At 44.3% G+C, this 20265-nt stretch overlaps 1 protein-coding gene and 1 long non-coding RNA gene across 14 annotated transcripts in view; both read left to right on the forward strand.

The window, feature by feature from the left end:
• Positions 1 to 20265, forward strand: part of TRIT1 (tRNA isopentenyltransferase 1) — a 79643-nt gene that overhangs the window by 36694 nt on the left and 22684 nt on the right. For 5 of the 13 annotated variants that reach the window (XM_001498287.6, XM_070260324.1, XM_070260323.1 and 2 more), the window contains 3 exons: positions 2189 to 2298; positions 2618 to 2735; positions 5172 to 6021. In XM_001498287.6, coding sequence (XP_001498337.2) covers positions 2189 to 2298; positions 2618 to 2735; positions 5172 to 5341 — 398 coding nt within the window. In that variant the 3' untranslated portion in view covers positions 5342 to 6021. Of the gene's footprint in view, positions 1 to 2188; positions 2314 to 2617; positions 2736 to 3244; positions 3486 to 5171; positions 6022 to 20265 lie in introns of those variants that run through there. The other 8 variants (XM_023632696.2, XM_070260322.1, XM_023632706.2 and 5 more) reach the window with 5 other exon arrangements.
• On the forward strand, positions 15351 to 19173 carry LOC106782808 (uncharacterized). Its single transcript, XR_001380139.3, has 2 exons — positions 15351 to 15485; positions 18439 to 19173. It is a non-coding gene; the product is annotated as an uncharacterized lncRNA (long non-coding RNA).

Here is a 20265-nt window from a genome sequence, read left to right on the forward strand (position 1 = left end):
CAGACTGCTTCAGTTTTAACCTTAATTGAACAATACTTTTAAGGAAAAAGGAAGGAAATTCTCATTCATTTGACCCTGTACTACGTCCTTGGCACTAAATTTCGTGCTGTATGTATATTATCGAGCCTTTGAGGTAGATGTTATTTTTTTTAATTTTTTTGTTCTTTTGCAGATAAGGAAATGGAGGCTTCAGGAAGTTAAATAACTTGGCAGAATCCCCTAGCTAATAAGCAGTAGAGTATTGAGTGCAAACCTGGCTCCAAAGTCCATGCTTTGCTTTATACCTTTATCTATCTTCTCGTTTCCTTTAGTTGTAAGTTTAGCTAGACAGCATAAGTTTTGGGCCTTTGGTAAGACTTGTGTGATTATGAGCTAAAAGGAGATTAATTTAAAGGGATTAAGCATGAGTGAAACGCGATTTTGTCTTGTGGGCACTTTTTAAATATGCTTCTGAATATCCCCTTTTCCTTTCGCCGTTAGATGTCCACTTTCAGTTACAGTTAAGGACAGCTGGGGCCTCCACCCCGCTCCTCAGTGTCTCTAAACAAAACACCTTGATGGCTGTTGTTGACCACTGGATGCTGGAGTTCTCTCTCCTAGTTCTCGCTCTGCCAGAGTGCTTCACTGTAGTTCTGGCACCAAAAGGCTCTTTACGTTTTCTTCTCCTTATCCTGCTTTCTCTGCCTGTCCTGTTAGATAGAAGAAGTCTTTGCATTAGCTGAAATGGAAGTTTACTACTACAAATTTCTAATGTAGCTTCTTTTTTCCCCAGGGCTAACAATTAGTCTGTAACAAAAGACATTTTTTGTAATGATTTGGAACTTCCTCTGGTGGTAAAGCCACAGTAACTACCCCGTCTCAGTCAGGAGGGGTTGATGGCACAGTGCATCATATGTCTGTTCCTTATTCATGTGTATGCCAGCACAGTCCTGGTGCTAGAGTGAAAGGCGCAGCTGCCCTGTAAATCAGGAGCCATGTGTGATTGGCTAGGGCTGGTCTGCTGGGATCTGGTTCTGGCAAGAAGCCAGAGAGACTTCCCCACCCCAGCTTGGCCTTGGACCTAAGCCAGAAATAGCAGCTGGGAGCCGAGAACTTGTTGAAAGGTGCTTAGACAGGGCACAGAAGCCCAACAAAGGACTTAGAGGGGAAAGGAAAATATAGAGTGGCCTGGAAACAGGTGCAGAGCTTAGCCAAGGCCAGGTGTGCTGTGGATGCTGCCTGCACCCTCCTAGTCTCACCTTTCTGTGTGGTGGCAGGTGCAGCTCAGTCCAGTTTATGAAGAATCTTATTTGTGGTTGGCACAATCAAAAGGCCAGCACCTGCCGGCCGTTGGCATCCCAAGGACTTTGCTGTTTTGTCCATGGGGTGATGCTCTTTGCCTTCAGGCAACTGACTTGACTTAGCTGTGGAAGGCAGTTTAATCTGCAAGCTAGGGAAGCTACCAGCAGAGACTAAACATGCTTGGCTCAGATGGAAGAAATGCCTGTAGCTGTACTCTTGGATACCACCAGTCTCATCTCCATTCAGAAGTGTTTGCCAGAAGGTATTTCTTGAATGCTCCTCTAGATCTCTTTCCTAAAAGAAGGGCCTCAACTAGTTCAATTCCAAGGCTTCTTTCTAATTCTCAGATTCAGCGACTCATTGGCTAATACTATGCTGTTAGCAGCCCATGATTATCGATATGGTATCACTGAGTTTCATGAATGTCAAACTGCTGAAGGAATCTATACAATCCTGAGACTACTATCTGCTCCTAAAGAAAGCTGTGAACTCTCTTGCCACAGTGACATCACTGTAAGATGATATGGAACTTAGAACAGGCACTTACTCACTTACTTCATGCTGTCAGTTTATTTCCTCCTATGATGTGCTGTCTTGATATTGTAACCCACACAGTGGTCGCTAGAACTATTACTCTGTATTGTTTTCCTGACTGATCTGGAAGATCCTACACCTGAGGCTCCGGATTATATACCTAGACTTATTCGCACAGACCAATCAACCTTCTAGGTCTTTCTTGGATTGTATCTAGTGGTTTGGTTCATGTTTCTGGTTGAAATGAACGGCGTGGTCAGAATGTTTATTCGTTTGGTCCCATATGTTTCCCATGAGAATTTTGGAGTCCTGGGAGCACGGTAGATTAGGTCTTGGGGGCTGACCTCTCACAACTTTTCTTTGTCTTTATTAGGACCCGGTCCCAGTGTTCCCCCAGTATATGGCTTAGAAGTATCTGATGTCTCAAAGTGGGAGGAGTCTGTTCTTGAACCTGCTCTTGAAATCGTGCGAAGTTTCATCCAGGTGATGTTAATCATGGTACTGTCTATTGTCTGGTTTTCAGAGAGCTTTCCTTAGCTGACACCTTTGTTACTACCCAGGGAACCAAGCCCTCTTTTCCATGGAATAAAGCAGAAGGGTTGGCTGCTTTTAGATCCCTGGAGGCTGCGTTTCTACTTTCTCATTCAGAAAGGTTGTCGGTAAAATCTGTTCACAGCCCACCTGCTCTCTGGGATGAGAAAAAGAAATCTTGGGAAAATCCCACTCCCTTTAATATCAGAGAATGATATTCAAATCTCTTAGAATCAAATGCTTCTCCCCCATCCCCTCCTTGTTCTTTTAGGGCCACCAGCCTGCAGCTGCTCCAGTAAAGATGCCATGTAATGAAACTGAGAACAAGAGAAGTTATCACATGTGTGACCTCTGTGATCGAATCATCATTGGGGACCGCGAATGGGCAGGTAGAGTCTGGGGAAAAGCATGGAATAATCTGTAAGGGTGGGTCACATTGACTTCATGAAATTTAAGGTCTTTGGTAGGTTCAGTGCCAGAGTCTGCTTCTTTGTAAAGGGATGGCCAGATTCCTCTAAGAGACTGGTCAGATTTCATGGAGGCCTTCCCAAATTGGAGAGTTATCGCTGTATTCTGAATTTCAAAGGAAGATCATATGCCCTCTAGCATTGGCTAGAGCAGATATTTTGTACTGAGAGGTCTGCAGTTAACTTTCCAGAGCTCCTGTGACTTTCATGATCCTACCTTATGAGAGTTTCTTGGCCTTTCAGGTTTAGATCTCAGTGGGGTTGAGGTAGGATTTTAAGGGAAGCCAGGCAACTCACGCAAGAGACCAAAGAAGCAGAAACAGCCGACACGGAGCAGGAAGTGCAGTTACTCGTCCTGAGTACATTATTCAAAAGTGGTATCTCGGACCAGCCCGGTGGTGCAGCTGTTAAGTGTGCACGTTCCATTTCAGCGGCCCCGGGTTCACCAGTTCGCGTCTTGGGTGTGGACATGGCACCGCTTGGCACACCATGCTGTGGTAGGCATCCCGCATATAAAGTAGAAGAAGATAGGCACGGATGTTAGCTCAGGGCTAGTCTTCCTCAAAAAAAGAAAAAAAAGTGGTATCTCTTCAATAATTTTTAAGGTAGTACATTGAAATGGTGGTAATTGCTAAAACTGTGATGAGAAAGAAGTGTTAAGGAAGACTGTGAAAGCAAGACTGTGCGCCATGTCTCAAGAAGTTGGGTGATATCTTGCTTACGAGGTGCTACCCAGCCAACCCAGAGTCACCCTGCCCTAAGTGGCCAGTCTGTCTCCCTGCTTCAGAGCCTGGAACGGCCTCTGCCACAGAGTCATGCTGCGCTCCCCTGTCGGATTTCTCTAGAGATACAGTCAATGCTCAAAGGCCGTTAGCCTCCAAGCCTTGAATTTCCCTGTATTTAGAAACTTGTTTAAGGCCCACTCCTTTCAGGCACAGTAGGGCTTGTAGTTTACACAGCGGCTGGAATCCTTCTGCTCAGAGTACTGCTTTACAGAGAATTCTCATAGAAGTAGATTTTTCCCCCCATACCAACCAATAGAATGATTAGTTCTATTAACTGGTAACTCTGGCAAAATGAACTCCATTGTCAGAGACTGGGGATGGCTGTGATTGCCCAAGCAGCAGAAGAAGCCTCGATTGTCGTTGATTTATAATGATGAAAGGGAAAGAGAAAGAGTGTCTGATTGTCTCTTCTAAGGAAACTTAGTGGTTCGATTTGTCGAATGTCCTTCAGGGATAGCCTCAGAGAAGCAACATTTGTGAGCCTTTGTGAGCTTAGCTTGTGTAAGCCCTTCTATGGTGCCATCTGTCAAGTCCTTGCTCCCGTCTCCTGCTGCCGTGGAGAGCCAATCCAGAAGCCCATTTTTGCCTTAGGCTCATGTTGGAGAACAAAGCTGACTTTTTCCCTCCAAATAAACTTTTCTTTGACCTCTAACCTGTTCCTTACTTATTTTTGCTTCTAAACTCTTAAAAATGGTGTTTTTAATATGTATACAAGAGAATCCAATCTAGTTATCTATCCCTTTATGAGGTCCCAAATAAGATTTCCTTGAAAAAGAATAGGATAGTAAAAAAGAGCTTATATGAGTTAATCAGAGAGTGGGAACTATGTTTGAGGTGAGAGATCAGAAGTTGATATCAGGAACAGTAGCTTTTCATCTTTACTGTTTCTGTGGACTCTAAAAAGGGGTTGTCCCCGAAAAATGCTTCTTGTTGTCTCTCATGCATGGTGTGCCTGGAGAATGTGAGCCTTGTGGGTTGGTTGTTCACATGGCTTTTCTGACCCAGGCATAAGGATGTTAGACCAGGAGGGGCAGCCTGTGCAAGCAGGGAAGAAGTGGGAAGGACAGCTCTGGATGCTATAGGCCTGAGGCAGGACAGGGCATCTGTCCTGTGATACAGACAAGGATTTGGACTTATAACTTTTTGGCCATTTGAGTTGAAATGTTATCTGTATCAGGACGCTCCATACTGGAAAATCGAGTCTCTTTTTGAACTACAAGTAAACCAGAGGAAGAGCTTACCTGCTGGGTGATCTTGAACAAAACGTAAACTCTCTGTGAACTTCAGTTTCCTCCTGTGTAAAATGAGCTGAATAATAGTGTCCTGCAAGATTGTTGTGAGGATTAGTGATGTAAAGAACCTAGCAGGGTGCACTCGATACATGGTAGCTCGTGCCAGTTTGCTAGCTAGCTGGCCATATAACTTATCTTCCCTTAAAAATGCTAAGCAGCTATAACGGCACATGTATTGATCCTGTTATTGTTAAAGAGGATTGTATAGGTAATTTTTGATGCTTCTAGGATTAATTCTAGAAAATCCTAATGAGTTTTGTTTTGTTTTGGTTTTGTCTTAGCACATAGAAAATCCAAATCCCACTTGCACCAACTGAAGAAAAGAAGAAAATTGGACTCAGATGCTGTCGCCACCATAGAAAGTCAGAGTATTTCCCCAGACCGTGACAAAGAGCTTAAGGAGAAGGGATCCCCAGGGCAGAATGATGAAGAGCTGAAATCCAGTGTTTAAGAGACATGTCCAGTGGCCTTTGCAAAGGTGGTGGGGATCCAGTTCAGGAGGGAGGGTCGTCTGTGTCCCAGTCTGGACTGAGGAGCACCACGCAGAAAGCTCCCACCATTTTCTTCCATTTCGTGGTGTGGTGTTAGAGTCTCATGTTCTCTGTGATGGAAGCAGCAGGTCTTGTCAGCTCCTGGTGTGGCTGGTGTGTCTGGTAATGAGTTTGGGAAGAGATTTTTTTTTAACTTTTTTAAGCTTAAACGTTCTATTTTGAAAGAGGCACAGATTGTACTTTTTACACTTGAGGATCTTTTTGGTGATGAATACCAGGATTCACTATATCCCTTAAAAAAGAGGTTTTATGTCCCTGACTCGGGCTAAAAATATCTAATTTCCAGACAGTTTTATAGATGACTGAAGTATTGTGAGCCACAAATCAGAAGTTCTGGATTTGAGTGAAAGTCAGGAAAGGACTGGCCCCAATGAGATGATTAAGTGAACCACACCAGCTCTTGGAATTCTGTAGGGAAGGACAGAATCAGACCAAGGTGGTTGTGACATGGAACTTGAAACTAATGACTTTGGAATTTGTTGAGCTCCTCCTATGTGATGATTACTGTCACTGCTGTCTTTCTATTGAGTTAGGAGTCTATATTTTTACTGAAAGTTAAATAAAGAAAAAGTTTGCAAGAGCCTCTTTAGTCCTTAAATAGATAGATATGTCCACGTCTGTTTTATACACAATATACTCTGTCATCAACATGATAGCTTTTTCTCAGATTTGACATTCTTCATAGGATCATGCTGTCCATTCCTTTAATTAGCGGATGTTTATTGAGCACTTACTATACTCCTGGAAGACATCTGGAGAGGGCCTTTTACTGGAGATTTGTTATTTCTAGTTGCAGCTCTCTTTCTGAAGTGACCTGAGCTGCCAGCAGTGTTAAGTAGATGTATGTATGTATTTCACATAAAATTAAGCCTTTTTAAGTTTACAGTTCAGCAGCATGCATTACATTTACCATGTTGTGCAACCATCACTGCTGTTTCCAAAACTTTTTCATTACCCCAAACAGAAACTCTGTAACCATTAAGCATTAACTCCCCACTCAAGTAATATTTTGTTTGTTCAGCATCTACTGTATGAGAGGCCCTGGGCTAGGCTAGAGGGAGTACAGAGATCGAATGAGATGGGGTTTTTGCTTTCAGGAAACTGGTAAATATTGTGTGTATATACACAAACAGCCGATCTAGGTAAGAGGTAAGGCCAACAGAGCTGTGTAGGACTTCAGTTTAGAGCAGAAGGGAAGGGATCATGGAAGAAGGAGCCTTTCTGCTGGACCTTAAAAAGCAATTCTTGGCAAATGTATTGTTAGCTGTGCATACAAGGAGAGGGTCAGGTAAAAGAACTACCGAACTTGATTAACCTTTTTAAACAGTGCTGAATTCCATAGCTCACCTACCTTTTTTTCCTTCCAACAATTTTTGAAAGTTTTATTTTTTCACTAGATTTCCCAATTTAGTTCAAAAATCAAAATGACATAAAAAGACATTTATTGAGAAATCCTGCTCCCACCTCTGTCCCCTTTACCCTCCCCCATAGATAATCACTTATTTGATTTCTTACGTATCTCTCAAGAGTTTTTTATTTATTTATTTTTATTTTTTATTTTTGGCTGAGGAAGATTAGCCCTGAGCTAACATCTGTACCAATCTTCCTCCACTTTATATATGGGTCACTGCCACAGCATGGCTGACGAGTGGTGTAGGTCCACTCCCAGAATCTGAGCCCATGAACCTGGGCCGCTGAAGTGGAGTGCACCAAACTTAACCACTATGCCATGGGGCTGGCCCCCTCAAGAGTTTTTTAAAGCAAAAATGAACGAATACAAATATATATCCTTATTTTTCTCCTTTCTCAAAAGATAGCATATAGCACAAGTTGGCAATACCTGGATATGCATGGATTTCTCCTGCCATCTCTGTTATATTTTTGGCTTTAACCACCCACCCTGGGGTCCCCCAGTTGACCCCAGGCCATAAGCAGAGTTCACTCACCTTTGTGTACTGACCTTCATTCAGATGCCAGACTTTAGGCCAAAACCAGCCTCTGAGGAATTCTCAAGCTGTAGCCAGCCCATTCATTCAGCCAGCAGATATTTTAGACTTTACGGTGTGCCAGGGCCTGTGCCAGACTCCAGTGGTACAGTAGAGATCAAAAAAGTCCCCATTGATCAAATAATTAGAGAATTACAGCTGTGATAAGGGCTGCAAAGAAAGGACACTTGCTGTAAGGGCAAGTAATCTGAGGAGCTGCCCTACCTTGGTGTGTGGGAGTGTGTGCGTGTGCTGAGGGGAGGCATGTGCTGAGGCACGTGGCATGGCACGGCACGATGCTATGTCTGGTGCCGGGACTGCATATGTGGCACCACATGACCTGGAAAGCAGGGATTTTCAACAAGACTTCAGTGGCTTCTCTTCCCCCTCCTCCTCCAGGCTGTAGGATGTCCTGGGCCCTTTGAGCTTTATTGAACCTTTCACTGATTTGAATCAAGAATAAATTTTTCTCTGGTCAGAGAAGAAATTATTATTATATCCACCCCATATTGTTGTTTACATTTAACATAGTAGAATTTTCCCCATCAGTTTTATTAACTACTTCAGGAGCTAAGGGGTAAGGAAGCCACATGTTCTCACTGGAAGTGGGGATGAATACTTACCATGAGTCAAGCAGGACCAAGCCTTTTATATACGTTATCTTCTCCCCCAGCCCTGGAAGGGAGGTCTGTTTCTTTTCCTGTTAACCACTGGGGAAACAGGCTCAGCAGAGGAGTCCAGCTAGTAACCAGCAGAGCTGGAATTGAGGTGAACCCAGCAGAGTTCAGAGCTCAAGCTGTTGAGTCCCGTGCTAAGCTGACTGTTTCTATGGAGGAATCTTGGTCTCTCTGAAGGGCTCTTCACTCGAGTTGCTAAATATGTTTTAGCTTAAAAAAGTTTCAGTGTGCAAGCAGAAAGAAACTTGTTTTAACAATCGTACCTCAGAAAGCCTTTAATCCTTGCAACTGAAGTACCTAGAGCAGCAACTTCTTGTTGAGCTCATCGCTCTCTCTCTGTGGCAGTTAGAAATCAGGAATTTCTTGAAAGAAAAAACCAAAGTGCCTAAAATTTATGAAGCACCTAGCAAGTGTGAGGTGCTGTCATTGTGTCCCTTGCCCCTATTCTTAGAAACTGTAAATTCAGCAAGGTGGAATTCCTGTGCCAGCAGCAGAGATTGGGGAAGGCAGAACACTCAGTAGGCTTCTGCTTGGTGCCTGGTCGGAGGCACTGCCCTGAGCAGATTTCCCCTTCTCTCCCTGCTCCCATTGGATGACTTTGCTGTTGAGCATAGGGAAGGAAAGGAGTTCTTCCTAGTGATTGTCATAAATGTGGAGATGAGAGGGTTCTTAGCACCTTCTTATACAGATGGGAAAACTGGGGCTCAAAACATGCATGGTCCACAGTCACAGCAAATTGTGACAGGTTCCCTCTCTCACTCAACTACTAGATCTCATACCAAATCTCATTTGAGAGCAGGGAAGGGAGCGTAGCGACCAGCTTTGGACTATTTGTTCAGCCTGGAGTCAGGGTGAGGAATGCCATTTTGTCCCATCTGGCTTCAGCTCCTCCCCAGACAAGCGGAGCCCTTCAGTCCAGGTGCCGAGTCTGCAGTTGATAGCAGTGTCATCTAAATGGCTTTGGTAAGGAATTCCAACACTCAGAAAGCAGTCAGGTCCATCCACCTCTGTCAGTAAAAACGTTTTTTCCTCAGACTTAGAGAGAATTAACATATAAAGTAAAAATCTTGACTAGGCTTTAGACACTTCTTGCAGTTCAGACAGCGTTGTTTGGGAAATACGTTGACTCTGAAAAGAGAGCTGGAGCTTTAGTCTTTAAAATATTTTGCTTGATTTTTAGGGCTAAGCAAGAGAGCACTTCATTTATAGTCTAGGTGCATGGTGTGATCCTTTGTAACTCTCAGTAATTATTCGCATTCTTAGCCTCGGTTCCACATTCTGCAAAGAGGATTTTTCTGCTTAAAACAAAACATACAGCACAACATTAAAAAAAGAAAAGGAAAAAACCACTAGAAGGCAAGCTTTAATGAATGCAGTAGACTGTCTGTATATCCCCAGCAACTAGAAAGTCAAATATATGTTGAATTAATTGCAGGAGAGCATAAAAGCTAAGTGGGTCTCTACATAAATGCTCTGTTTCAATTGTTAAATAGCCTTTAACCAGGATGAAGAAATCTTGGGATAGTAGCCACAGGAAGGAATTTCAGTGTTTGATTATCACCTACTTGGGCGGTTAGGGCTATTTTCTAAAAAGATGGCTCACTGGTCATTTGTAAAGCTGTTCTGAATATGTACAAAGGAAGCTGCCTGGTTGTATTAGTTAGGGTAAAGGGCTAAGCTGCTGTAACAAAGAGACTCAGCAATACACTGGCTTAAAGAACAAAGAAGTTTCTTTCTCATGTAGCAGCTCCAAGGGGAGTTAACATTTCTGAAGTGAGCGGTCCAGGTCAGTGGGGCAGCTCTGCTCTGAGCGGTCATTCAGGGACACAGCTTCCTTATATCGTGTGGCTTCTCCATCCTCTGGGGGTCATCACCTGCATGGTTGAAGCTGGGTCATCAATGGTTCCAGCAAGTCAGAAGGAAAAAAAGAGCAGGGAGGAGGCACATCTGATGCCTTAAGGCCTAGACCCTGTAGGGGCACGCATACTGCTGCTCACTTTCATTGGCAAGAACTTAGTCATATGGCCACACCTACCTGCAGAGGAGACTGAGAAATAGAGTCAAGCCATGTGCCAAGAAAGAATAGGAGAACAGATTTTGGTGGGCAGTTTGCAGTTTCCACTAAATTAGCATGATGGAAAGAGCACCGAGTTCCAGGCTGGTTTAACTAATTAGCCCTGGTAGCTTGCTAGGGGCGAATCTTTCTGTTTCCCCATCTGTGAAATCAGTGAGTTGTATGAGTTGACCTATGAAAAATTTCAAAAAGTAAAGCTTGACAAAATCTTGGCTGGTGGGATTTAAGACTAGAATAAAAAAACATTATAGGGAATGTGAGACTGAATGAGGCTTAAGGCCAATGGCTAACACTCCAAAGATGGTGGGGAGGAAGGATAGAAGGTATTGTGGTGGCATTGTGAAATAGCCGGACTAAGGGCTGTAACTACCTGCTTCTGGACTTTCTGTGGAAAAAAAAAGAAAGGAAACTGCTATTTGTACTTGCAGTGGAACACCTGCCTATCTAATGACTATCTGTGTGACGCTGGGAAAATTACTCAGGCAGCCTGAACTTCCTCATATATGAAATGGGCTTGTTACCTCCATGCCAGGGGACATCATAAGGAGTCAACAAGGTCCTTTTGAAACAGCATAGTGTTTCGCACGGTAGTGCCCAGTAAATGGTAGGTATAAATTGGATTTATTTGTTTCATTGGGTAAAAATTGTTAATGCTACTAAAGTGTTGGTTTATGGTATAGTGACAGTTCCCAAAAGTTATCAGGGCGAACTGTGGCCTAAAACTGACTAGTTGGGTGGTCCACCAGTTGGGTGCTGACCAGTTGGGTGCTGATGGCCAGAAACGGTGCCTCAAGCTTTATCTGCCACCCAGCCAGGCTTCAGCTGTTAGTTGTTATTATTGTTATTTTTTTAATGCATATGATTTCTTCATGGGTTAGCTCATTTGCTTGAACTGTTTTCTTCACCTGAAATGCCCTTTCCCCTACTCTTCACCTGGTGAGCTCCTACATGTCCTTTAAGGTCCGGTCTGCTGTCCTCTCCTTAGATAAAGCTTCCTTGCCTCCTTTAGGGAGGCTTAGTGTCTCCTTCCTGTGTGTTCTCTCAGCAGTTTATAATAGTATTAGCGCGTACTTTTATAGTATGACTGCCAGGCACGTTCTAAGTACTTCACATGTAATGACTCATTTCGTCCTTACAACAGCCCTATGAGGTAGTGTCGTCAGTGTTGTTATTAGCTCTATTTTTCGATTGAGGAAACCGAGTAGAAGAGTTAAGTGATTTTCCTGAGGGCAAACTGGGATCTGAAACTAGGTAGGTGGCTCCAAAATCTGTGTTCTTCTTCACCGTATTCTTCTACCTCCTTATTACTCTTCTACAGAACACTTCTGTAGCTGTCTCTTGCTCCCGTTGGAGAGTAAATTCTGCCAAGATGTGAGTTGTATTTTTAAGACAATGTGGGACACACAATGGACACCCAATAGGTCCTGAGGCTGATCCTGCCAGGCACATCTCTGAACCGTCGCTCATCTTTGCTGAGTGCGTGCTGTGTGTCAGGCACATGGTTACCTTGTGTGATTCCTTCAAACAAATGGGCAAGGCGTTTTGTTATCTGCATTTTATAAACAGGCATGCATATTCAGAAAGCTTCTTAATTGTGGCTGGCAGAGAGTACACCTGCAAATATTTGCTGAATACTAGAAAGAAGGCTCTGTGAGGGCAGGGGTTTTTGTCCGTTGTAACTGCTTTATCCCTGGCACCTATGGGTGCCTGTGCTCGAAAGGCACTCAGTAAACATTTGTTGAGGTAGAATTTGAAGCCAGATTGGGCTGATTCCAAACCCATGTCGTAACCATTAGGCTGCATTTCCCCAAGGGCATTCCTTTAGGGCTTTTTAAATCTACAGATCATTTATATCCCATCTACTTATAAGAAGGAATCAGCACAAGAAAAAGCAAAAAAGATTCCGGAAGAACTAACTTTTCCGCTAAGTTGTTTATGTTAAGACTGGCTGTTACAAATGAAACAAGCCAAACACTAACTTAAGCAGAAAGATGAGTGTAAGATAGGGTTACTGAGGTCTCTCATCAAATTCAAGGACAGAAAAGCAGCAAAGCCCCAGGCTTTTTTTTTTTTTTGAGGTGGTTCCTCAAAAAATTAAAAACAGAATTGCCATATGATCCAATAATTACACTTCCAGGTTTACGTCCAAAAGAACTGAAAGCAGGGTCTCGAAGAGATTTTTGTATGTCCACTTTCATAGCAGCATTATTCACAGTAGCCAAAAGGTAGAAATAACCCCTAAGTGTCCATCGATAGATGAATGGATACACAAAATGTGGTATATACATACAGTGGAATATTATTCTAGCCTTAAGGAGGAAGGAAGTTCTGACCCATGCTGCAACATGGATGGACCTTGAGGATATTACACTAAATGAAATAGGCCAGTCAAAAAAGAACAAATACTGTGATTACACTTACACACGGTATCTAAAATAGTCCAATTCATAGGGACAGAAAGTAGAATGGAGGTTGCCAGGAACTGGGGACTTGTTGAATGGGTATAGGGTTTCAATTTTGCAAGACGAAAAAGTTCTGGAGATTGGTTGCACAACAACGTGAAATGCTTAACACTGCTGAACTGTGCACTTAAAAATGGTTAAGATTGTAAATTTTATGTGTATTTTGCCACAAATAAAAAAGTCCCAGGAAAGGGATTCGTTACCCCAGCTTGGGTCTGATGCTTACCATGAGGTCCATCAACCAGGCTAGGGATGGAGTCTTGAAAGAATTGGGCAGTTCCCATGGAAACCAAAGGATTGAGTGGAGGTGGAGTGATTCCCGGAAGTAGGGTGTGTGGGTTGGCAGGAGGGGAGGGCAACTGGACAGACCAGCAGTGGGTATCCACTATGGAGTTACTGCCTTCTAGTCAGCAACACACTTCTTTTTCTAGCAGCAGGGGTGATCTTACACTAAGTCTAAACTCCACCTGGGTAGTACTTGCCATTGTCTTCATCATCAGACATCTATCATAGTCATTCATTACACATTTGTAGCGTAGCACAGTTTTAACAAAGTTACATATCTCGTTGGTCTTTGCCAAAAATCTTGAAGTAGTTTCTGCAAATGAGGAAACAGACTCATACTATTTAAGTGACTTAATGTAGGGTTGGTGTCAGTTTAGTTGTAAGGGGCTAAGAGCCAATTTGAATTAATTTAGGTATAGAGAAAGATTTACTGGCTCATGGAACAAGTTGAACAACCAAGCCCCTCCTGAAGGGCAAGTCATGCAGCTGGGCATCAGAAACAACTGCCACAGTGACTCAGGCACTGCCAGCACTGCCTCTGCCTCTCCTTTCTCTTCTCTGCATACTGACTTCACTTTTTTCCTTCATGCAAACCAGTTTTCTTCAAATGATCATTGGAAGCTTCCACACCTCTCATCCTATAGCTTTTCCACGCTGTGAAGAAGTGGACCTGAGCCCCAAGTTTAAAAATCCCAAGAAAGTGGGGCCGGCCCGGTGGCGCAGCAGTTGAGTTCACATGTTCCACTTTGGCGGCCCCGGGTTCACTGGTTCGGATCTCGGGTGCGGACATAGCACCACTTGGCACGCCATGCTGTGGCAGGTCTCCCACATATAAAGTCGAGGAAAATGGGCACGGATGTTAGCTCAGGGCCAGTCTTCGTCAGCAAAAGGAGGAGGATTGGCAGCAGATGTAGCTCAGGGCTAATGTTCCTCAAAAAAAAATAAATAAATAAAATCCCAAGAAAGGACTCCAAGTAGAGCTGAATTCTGTTGTTTCCCCTGAATTAATCAGGAGAGCCAGTCACCTAAGAACATGGCAACTCCCTATAGAACCATATGACTAGAAGGGGGCTGGGGGAAAACCAGTTTTCAGAAAGAGGCTGGGCATGGTATTGATGCTAAAAATGAGACAATAGGTGTCCACAGCAGTGCCACAGGGCCAGTAAGTGGCAGATCAGGAGAGAAGCCCGGGTCCTCTGACTACAGCCTTTGGTGGCACATGCTAACTACTGAGTACTTCCCCTGCAAAAGGAAGGCCCTATCTACGCACAGCCGGTAGGACAGTGCATTCTCAGGTGTGAGGCTGGGATCAGCCTTTGAGCCACCAGATATGGGGTGATGAGCCGCCTGAAAGCAAGACTTGAAAGTCATTTAGGCCTATGTCTTTGGCCTGAGCTTCCTTATTAATATCAAGGGGATTGAGGGATAGAGATCTTTCTAGAAATGTTTGTGTGTCCTTATAGATCTGCATAATGAGGTAGAGTTACAGGAAAACCAGTGGGTTCTTTTTTTTTGAGGAAGATTAACCCTGAGCTAACTGCTGCCAATCCTCCTCTTTTTGCTGAGGAAGACTGGCCCTGAGCTAACATCCATGCCCCTCTTCCTCTACTTTATATGTGGGACGCCTACCACAGCATGGCTTGCCAAGCAGTGGCACATCCGCACCTGGGGTCTGAACCCTGGGCCGCCGAAGCAGAATGTGTGCACTTAACCGCTGCGTCACTGGGCCGGCCCCAAACCAGTGGGTTCTTGATGGCACATGGAAGTGCCAGCCCACCCTCTTCAGACTTTCACAATCAGAATCTTCACATGGTTTTGAGAAACTACCGTTTTGATAGTGACACTTGTAGCTTTCAATTGTTTTAAATGTCAGCATGTAAAGGATGCAGAGAAGTCAGTGATCATCTGGTTCACTTGTTTTCAAACTTATTTTAGCTGTGTATCCTTTTGTTTTCTTCCTCTAATGAAACCTTATCTGAACTCCAATATATAACATGGATCGAAGCAGAGTGGCTTGGGGTCTGGGCGGGTCACAGAGGCCTCTGAACCCTCTGATTCAGTCTGCTCCCCTGCGGAACACACCTTGAAAATCACTGATCTAGATTGCCATTTTATTTCTCAGATGGAGAAATTGAGGCCCAGAGGGGTTAAGTGGGTCACCACAGTAGCATAAAGCGTAGCAGAGCCGTAACTGAAACTCTGGTCTCCTGGCTTAGGAATTGTGTTCTTTCTACGGTACCATGCTGCTTCTAGCATTTTGGGATGAGCACTCCAACAAAGTAGTTGTCCTTTTCTTCAGGTGCATGATAACTTGGACTGGACTAACATGAAGGCAAGTAGAGGACTTTGGGAGCCTAATCTAATGAACAGATACAAGCTTTATAATCAGGAGCAGCTGTTTGTTAATTTATTTAACAGATTTAATGAATGCTTACTGTTCACCATTCTAGGTGCTAGAGATATATCAGTGAACAAGACACTGCCTGTCTTCAAAGAGCTCACGTCTTTCATACTGTTTCAATGGATAATAGAGATATATATAATGGAGAAGCATATGAAAGGTGAATATATTTATGTTATGATAGAGATGCTGTAGTAGAGATATTTGGGGAATGTGCAGGGTGGTACCTGACTCAGTTCAGAGGAGTCTAGGAAGGCTTTCTGAGTAACTGGCTTCTAAGGAAACACCAGGAAGAGTAATAGGGTGAGCCAGGTAGGGGAGTGGAAGGAGAAAGGCTGGGGAGGTCTGCAGGAACCAGGTCATAGAGAGCCCTGTAAACCATTAACCCTGAGAAAACAACATGGGATGTGTTTCCTGGAGAGATCTCATTGGTGCAATGCGGAGACTGAATTGGCTGGAGACAGTCTAGAGGCAGGGGCGTGGTTAAAGTGTGCAGCAGGTCTTGATGGACTTACAGGACTTGATGCTTGGTTAAATACTGGTGGTGAGGGGAAAGAAGGGGCCAAGAATAAGGCTCAGGTTTCTCACTCGAGCAGTTGATTGATGGTGGTTCCTTTGGCCAAGATGGAGAACACTGGAAGAAGAGCAGGATTGTGGGCTGAGGGCAGAGGATGAGTTTAGTTTGGGACTTGGTGAGATTAAAGTGTCTATGGAGAACCCTAATGGAAAGTACAGAAAGGAACTGGATATTCACGTTGAGCCCAGAGAGAATTCTGGGCTGGAGATAGGGATTTCTAAGTTCTCAGCACGGATGATATTTCAAGCTGTGGAAGATGAGGTCACTCAAGCAGGAGGTGTAGTGAGAAGAGAAAAGGCCTAGAACAGAACTTGAGGAAGGTCAACAATTATGGAAGAGAAACTTGCATTGGAAACTGAGGAGGGAGAGGGGAGAACCCAGGAGGCTGCGATCACGGTCACGGAGGTTGTATGGAAAGAGGTTTGAGACGGGCGTCATCAGCAGGCAAGCACGTAGAGGCCATGGCCGCCAAGGAATGAGAAGCCTTCAGTGGATTTTAGTGATGAGCACGTCAGTGGTAACCTTGGTAAGAGAGGTTTCAGTCAGTGGTTAGAAAATGGAAGCCATATCTCAGTGGTTTGAGGAGAGAGTGGCCATAGTGCGTGTGGTCAGCTTTTTAAATTATGAAAGGAAAGAGCGTGGTCGCCAGAGGGAGGCCTGGAGTGGAAGGAAGCTGCTTTCCTTTATTTCTGAGAGACTTGAATGTGTTTAAGTGCTACTTGGAAGGGGCTAATAGTTGTAAGTACCAGAAAATGGTTTCCTCCTTTTGTGAAAGGTATGGAGGAACGTCTGTGCCCGTATGACAGAGCTCCTCCTTGACGTTGTCTGCAGCTGGAGGTAGAGTGACCAACTCTGCTTTGTGTGGGACTTCCTGGTGTTAGCTCTGAGTCCCATATCCTGGGAAACTCCTCAGTCCGGGCAAGCCAGGATGGTTGGTCACCCTTGGGGTAGAGGTCCCTCCATCAGGATAAGTAAGGAATATTCTGCAGTTGCAAAGAGGGTGGTTTACCATTTCTCCAAAGATTTAGAGGAGCTGCCTGCCTCAGAAAAATACCTGTTGCAAGGAAGAGAAGGAAATGTAGTCAATTCCTGATTGATGTTTCAGTAGCCTTCAAAAAGATGGTACATAATTAATTCAGCATCAGCAATTCTGCAAATGAAATAATCTGAGATAAGGAAATATAGAGGAGCTTAAAAATGTGGCTATTAAATTAAAAACCACATGGAAGCCCTGAATGCCAAGTTGAACACAGTAGATCGACTTGGTAAAGAAAACAAATTTCAGATGGTCCCAGAACACAGAGGAAACTGATGAAGACATGAAAATAAGATAAAAGAGGAGATACGGATGGAAAGAACAATGAAAGGTGAATTTTAAGAATTCAAGAATGACTGGACTAGTGATTAATAATGAATAATGACTGAAAACACGTTGAGTGCTTACTCTGTGGCAAGCACTTTGTAAACCCTTTACGTGTGTGAACTCATTTAATCCTCAAACCACACCATGGGATTTGTACTGTTATCCTCCCCATTTTGCATACAGGGAGACTGCAACACAGGTCAGTTCAGCGCCTTGTGCAAGTTTGCACAGGTAGGAAGTGAGGAAGCTGGTGGCCCCAGGCGCTCCTGCTCCAGCGCTAAGGCTCTGAAGTTCCGTGCTGCTCCGCCTCGTGCTGTTACATTGAAACCAAAGCGTTCAGGCTTCTCTTAGAGTGCTTTTTGGTGTCGCCTAAGTGCCAGGCACAGTGCTGCTGCTGGGAAGATATCGGAGAGTGAGACAGACTAGGTCCCTGCTCACATGGAGCTTATGCTCTAATATGGAGAGAAAGAAAATAAACTAGTAAATGAGAGAGCTTTAACAAGTATTAAGTCCTAGGAAGGAAAAATGGAAAAACAAGGCAGAGAGTAACTAGAGTTGTGTGTGTTTTGAGGTGGGCGTTACTGTTTTAGATGGGACAGCAGGGAAGACCCTCTGAGGAGGTGACGTCACCTGAGTCCTGAATGATGTAGAGTCCACTGTGCAAAAATATGGGGCAGAGGGAACAGCAAGTGCAAAGGCCCTTTGCACAGAGGCGGGAATGCGCTTGGCAGATTTGAGGACTAGCCAGGCCAGTGTGGCTACCAGCAGAGTGAATGTCGGGGAGATTGTAAAGGATAAAGTTGGAGAAGTAACCAGGGGCTAGACCAGGTAGGGCCTGATAGGCTACGGTGAGGATTTTGAATTTTATTCTAATTGCCAGTGGAAGGAGTTAAAGAGGGTTTTATTTGTTTGGTTTTCTGTCTGTTTGTTTTTAGCAGGGGAAGAGTGTACTCTGATTTGCATGATAAAAGATAAGTGTGGCTGCTAGGTGGAGAATGGGCTGTAAGGCAGAAAGGGATGTGCACTGTGGAAGCAGGAAAAAGTGTAATGTTCTGGCCGGAAGCAGGGGCTGGAGCTCAGAAGTTTTGGGTGGGTTAATGGTTAATGCTGGCTGTCTCTCTGCCTTGGGGCATCCCCTCCCCAGCTTATCTAATCACGTTCACTAATTTACAGAGAGATGAAGGCTCCTTTCTGGAAAAATAGATCAGAGATTCCAACCCCCTCAGAGGTAAGAAATACCCCATCCCCCTGGGTCCTAGCTGATTAGAGCAGACCCGAGGCCAGGCCAGTCAGACTGCTCCCAAGAATTTCAAATTGCAACACCGTCTTTCCTGGGTACACTGGAACACGGAACTGTGATGTTTGGGCATATGCACAAAATAAATATTGGTTGTATGAATGAGTACGTGGCAGGAGGACCTGCAAAGCGGGAGAAAAGAAGCAGATATGTGAGGGAAACCCAGACCAGGAGAGAGGCTCCTGGTTTCTGAGCCTCCCGAGGGCTAAGGTGCTGCCTTGCGTTCCTGGATGCCGCTGTTTCCTTATTAAAAGCGCCATGTTTGCTTAAGTGGATTTCTTTCAGGTGCAACCCAAGGACCCGTGTGCCAGGGCGTGCACATTATTAGCTCCTCTCCTGTGTGGCCACATACTCTCATCTGTGGTGGTGCCCTTATTTCCCACAGCCTCATCAACTTAGGGCTTTGTCACCTATTTTTGTTTTTTCGCGTTTTATGGGCATACAATGTTAGCTTAAGGTAATTAACTTGCATTTATTTTATTCACTGGTGAGACCATCATTTTTCTGAGATAACTTCATATTGTTTACAGTGTCAGCCCTTTCTGAGTAGACTCCGGGTTCACACTTACACACTTAATTCAGTTATTTGGATAATAAACGTGTATCTGGTGTGTGGTTTTTTTTTTCTTTTGGTACACATATTTTTCCACATTCTCTTTGTTTGCTTTTTTATATTCAACAGAAGATAAAGTACCAATTATCCAAGGACCAAGCATCCTTTGAATTCTCACTGTATGTCAGCCGTGGCATGTAAGACGGGCATGTCAGGGTTCCTCTGTCCCTTCCTTTGCCCACCCTAGAGAAGTTGATTTGCCTGCTCTCTTAGGCCACAGGCCCTGAATGATCTCATCTGCCATCAAGCCGTAGCTCCCACCTGTTCTACAGGCCGAGCAGGCTTTGTTTTTGTTTAAGTGATATATGACTTTTACCCCATGCACTTTGTGTTCAGTGTTTGAATGTTCACTGTGACGCATGGGAAACTCCACGGAGTGATTTCTGCCACTGTCAGAAACACCTTGGTTGTCCCCAGGTATACCTTGAGTTAAACTGGCTTATATACTACACTGCATCTTCAGATGGACCAGTGGGACAGGGCAGCCCTTCAGGAGCTTAACCACTACACCATCCGGCCAGCCCCCCCTTATCCTTCTAATTACACCTTGTGTGCCTCTCTCTTGGTTAAAAGTTTTTATTGACTCCCCTTTGCCATCAGGATAAAGTCGGAGCTCCTGATGGAGTACAAGGTGTGTGGTCTTTCTGCTCACTCCTTCAGCCAAGTTTCCCGCCACCCATTACAAAGCTACTTTCAGTTCCTCAAGACAGAACAGTGTGGGCTATAGAGCTTCTGGGCCAAACTTAGGTTTGAATCCCAGCTCTAGCACTTGCCATATGTGAATTGTGGAGCCAATAACTTAACCACTGTGTGCCTCAGTTCCATCTTTTTAAAAATCTGGCTCTCTGAGGTTATTGTGATGATTAAGTTAGTATCTTAAAAGTACTTCCTAAAACAGTGCTTGGCACACAATTAGCCTTTCTTCCGTCATTCGATGTTCGTTCGGTCCCATTGATGCTGTCTGGAATGCTCTCCCCACACCCTTATTTCCCTGGAAATTCTTACTCATCCTTTCAAGGCTCAGCTCAATATCACCTCCTCTGCACAGGCCTTTCTGCTGTCTCCTCTCACCCCATGCCAGAGCTCTGGG

The sequence above is a fragment of the Equus caballus genome, chromosome 2 (assembly GCF_041296265.1).
Source record: "Equus caballus isolate H_3958 breed thoroughbred chromosome 2, TB-T2T, whole genome shotgun sequence".
NCBI classification, from domain to species: Eukaryota; Metazoa; Chordata; class Mammalia; order Perissodactyla; family Equidae; genus Equus; species Equus caballus.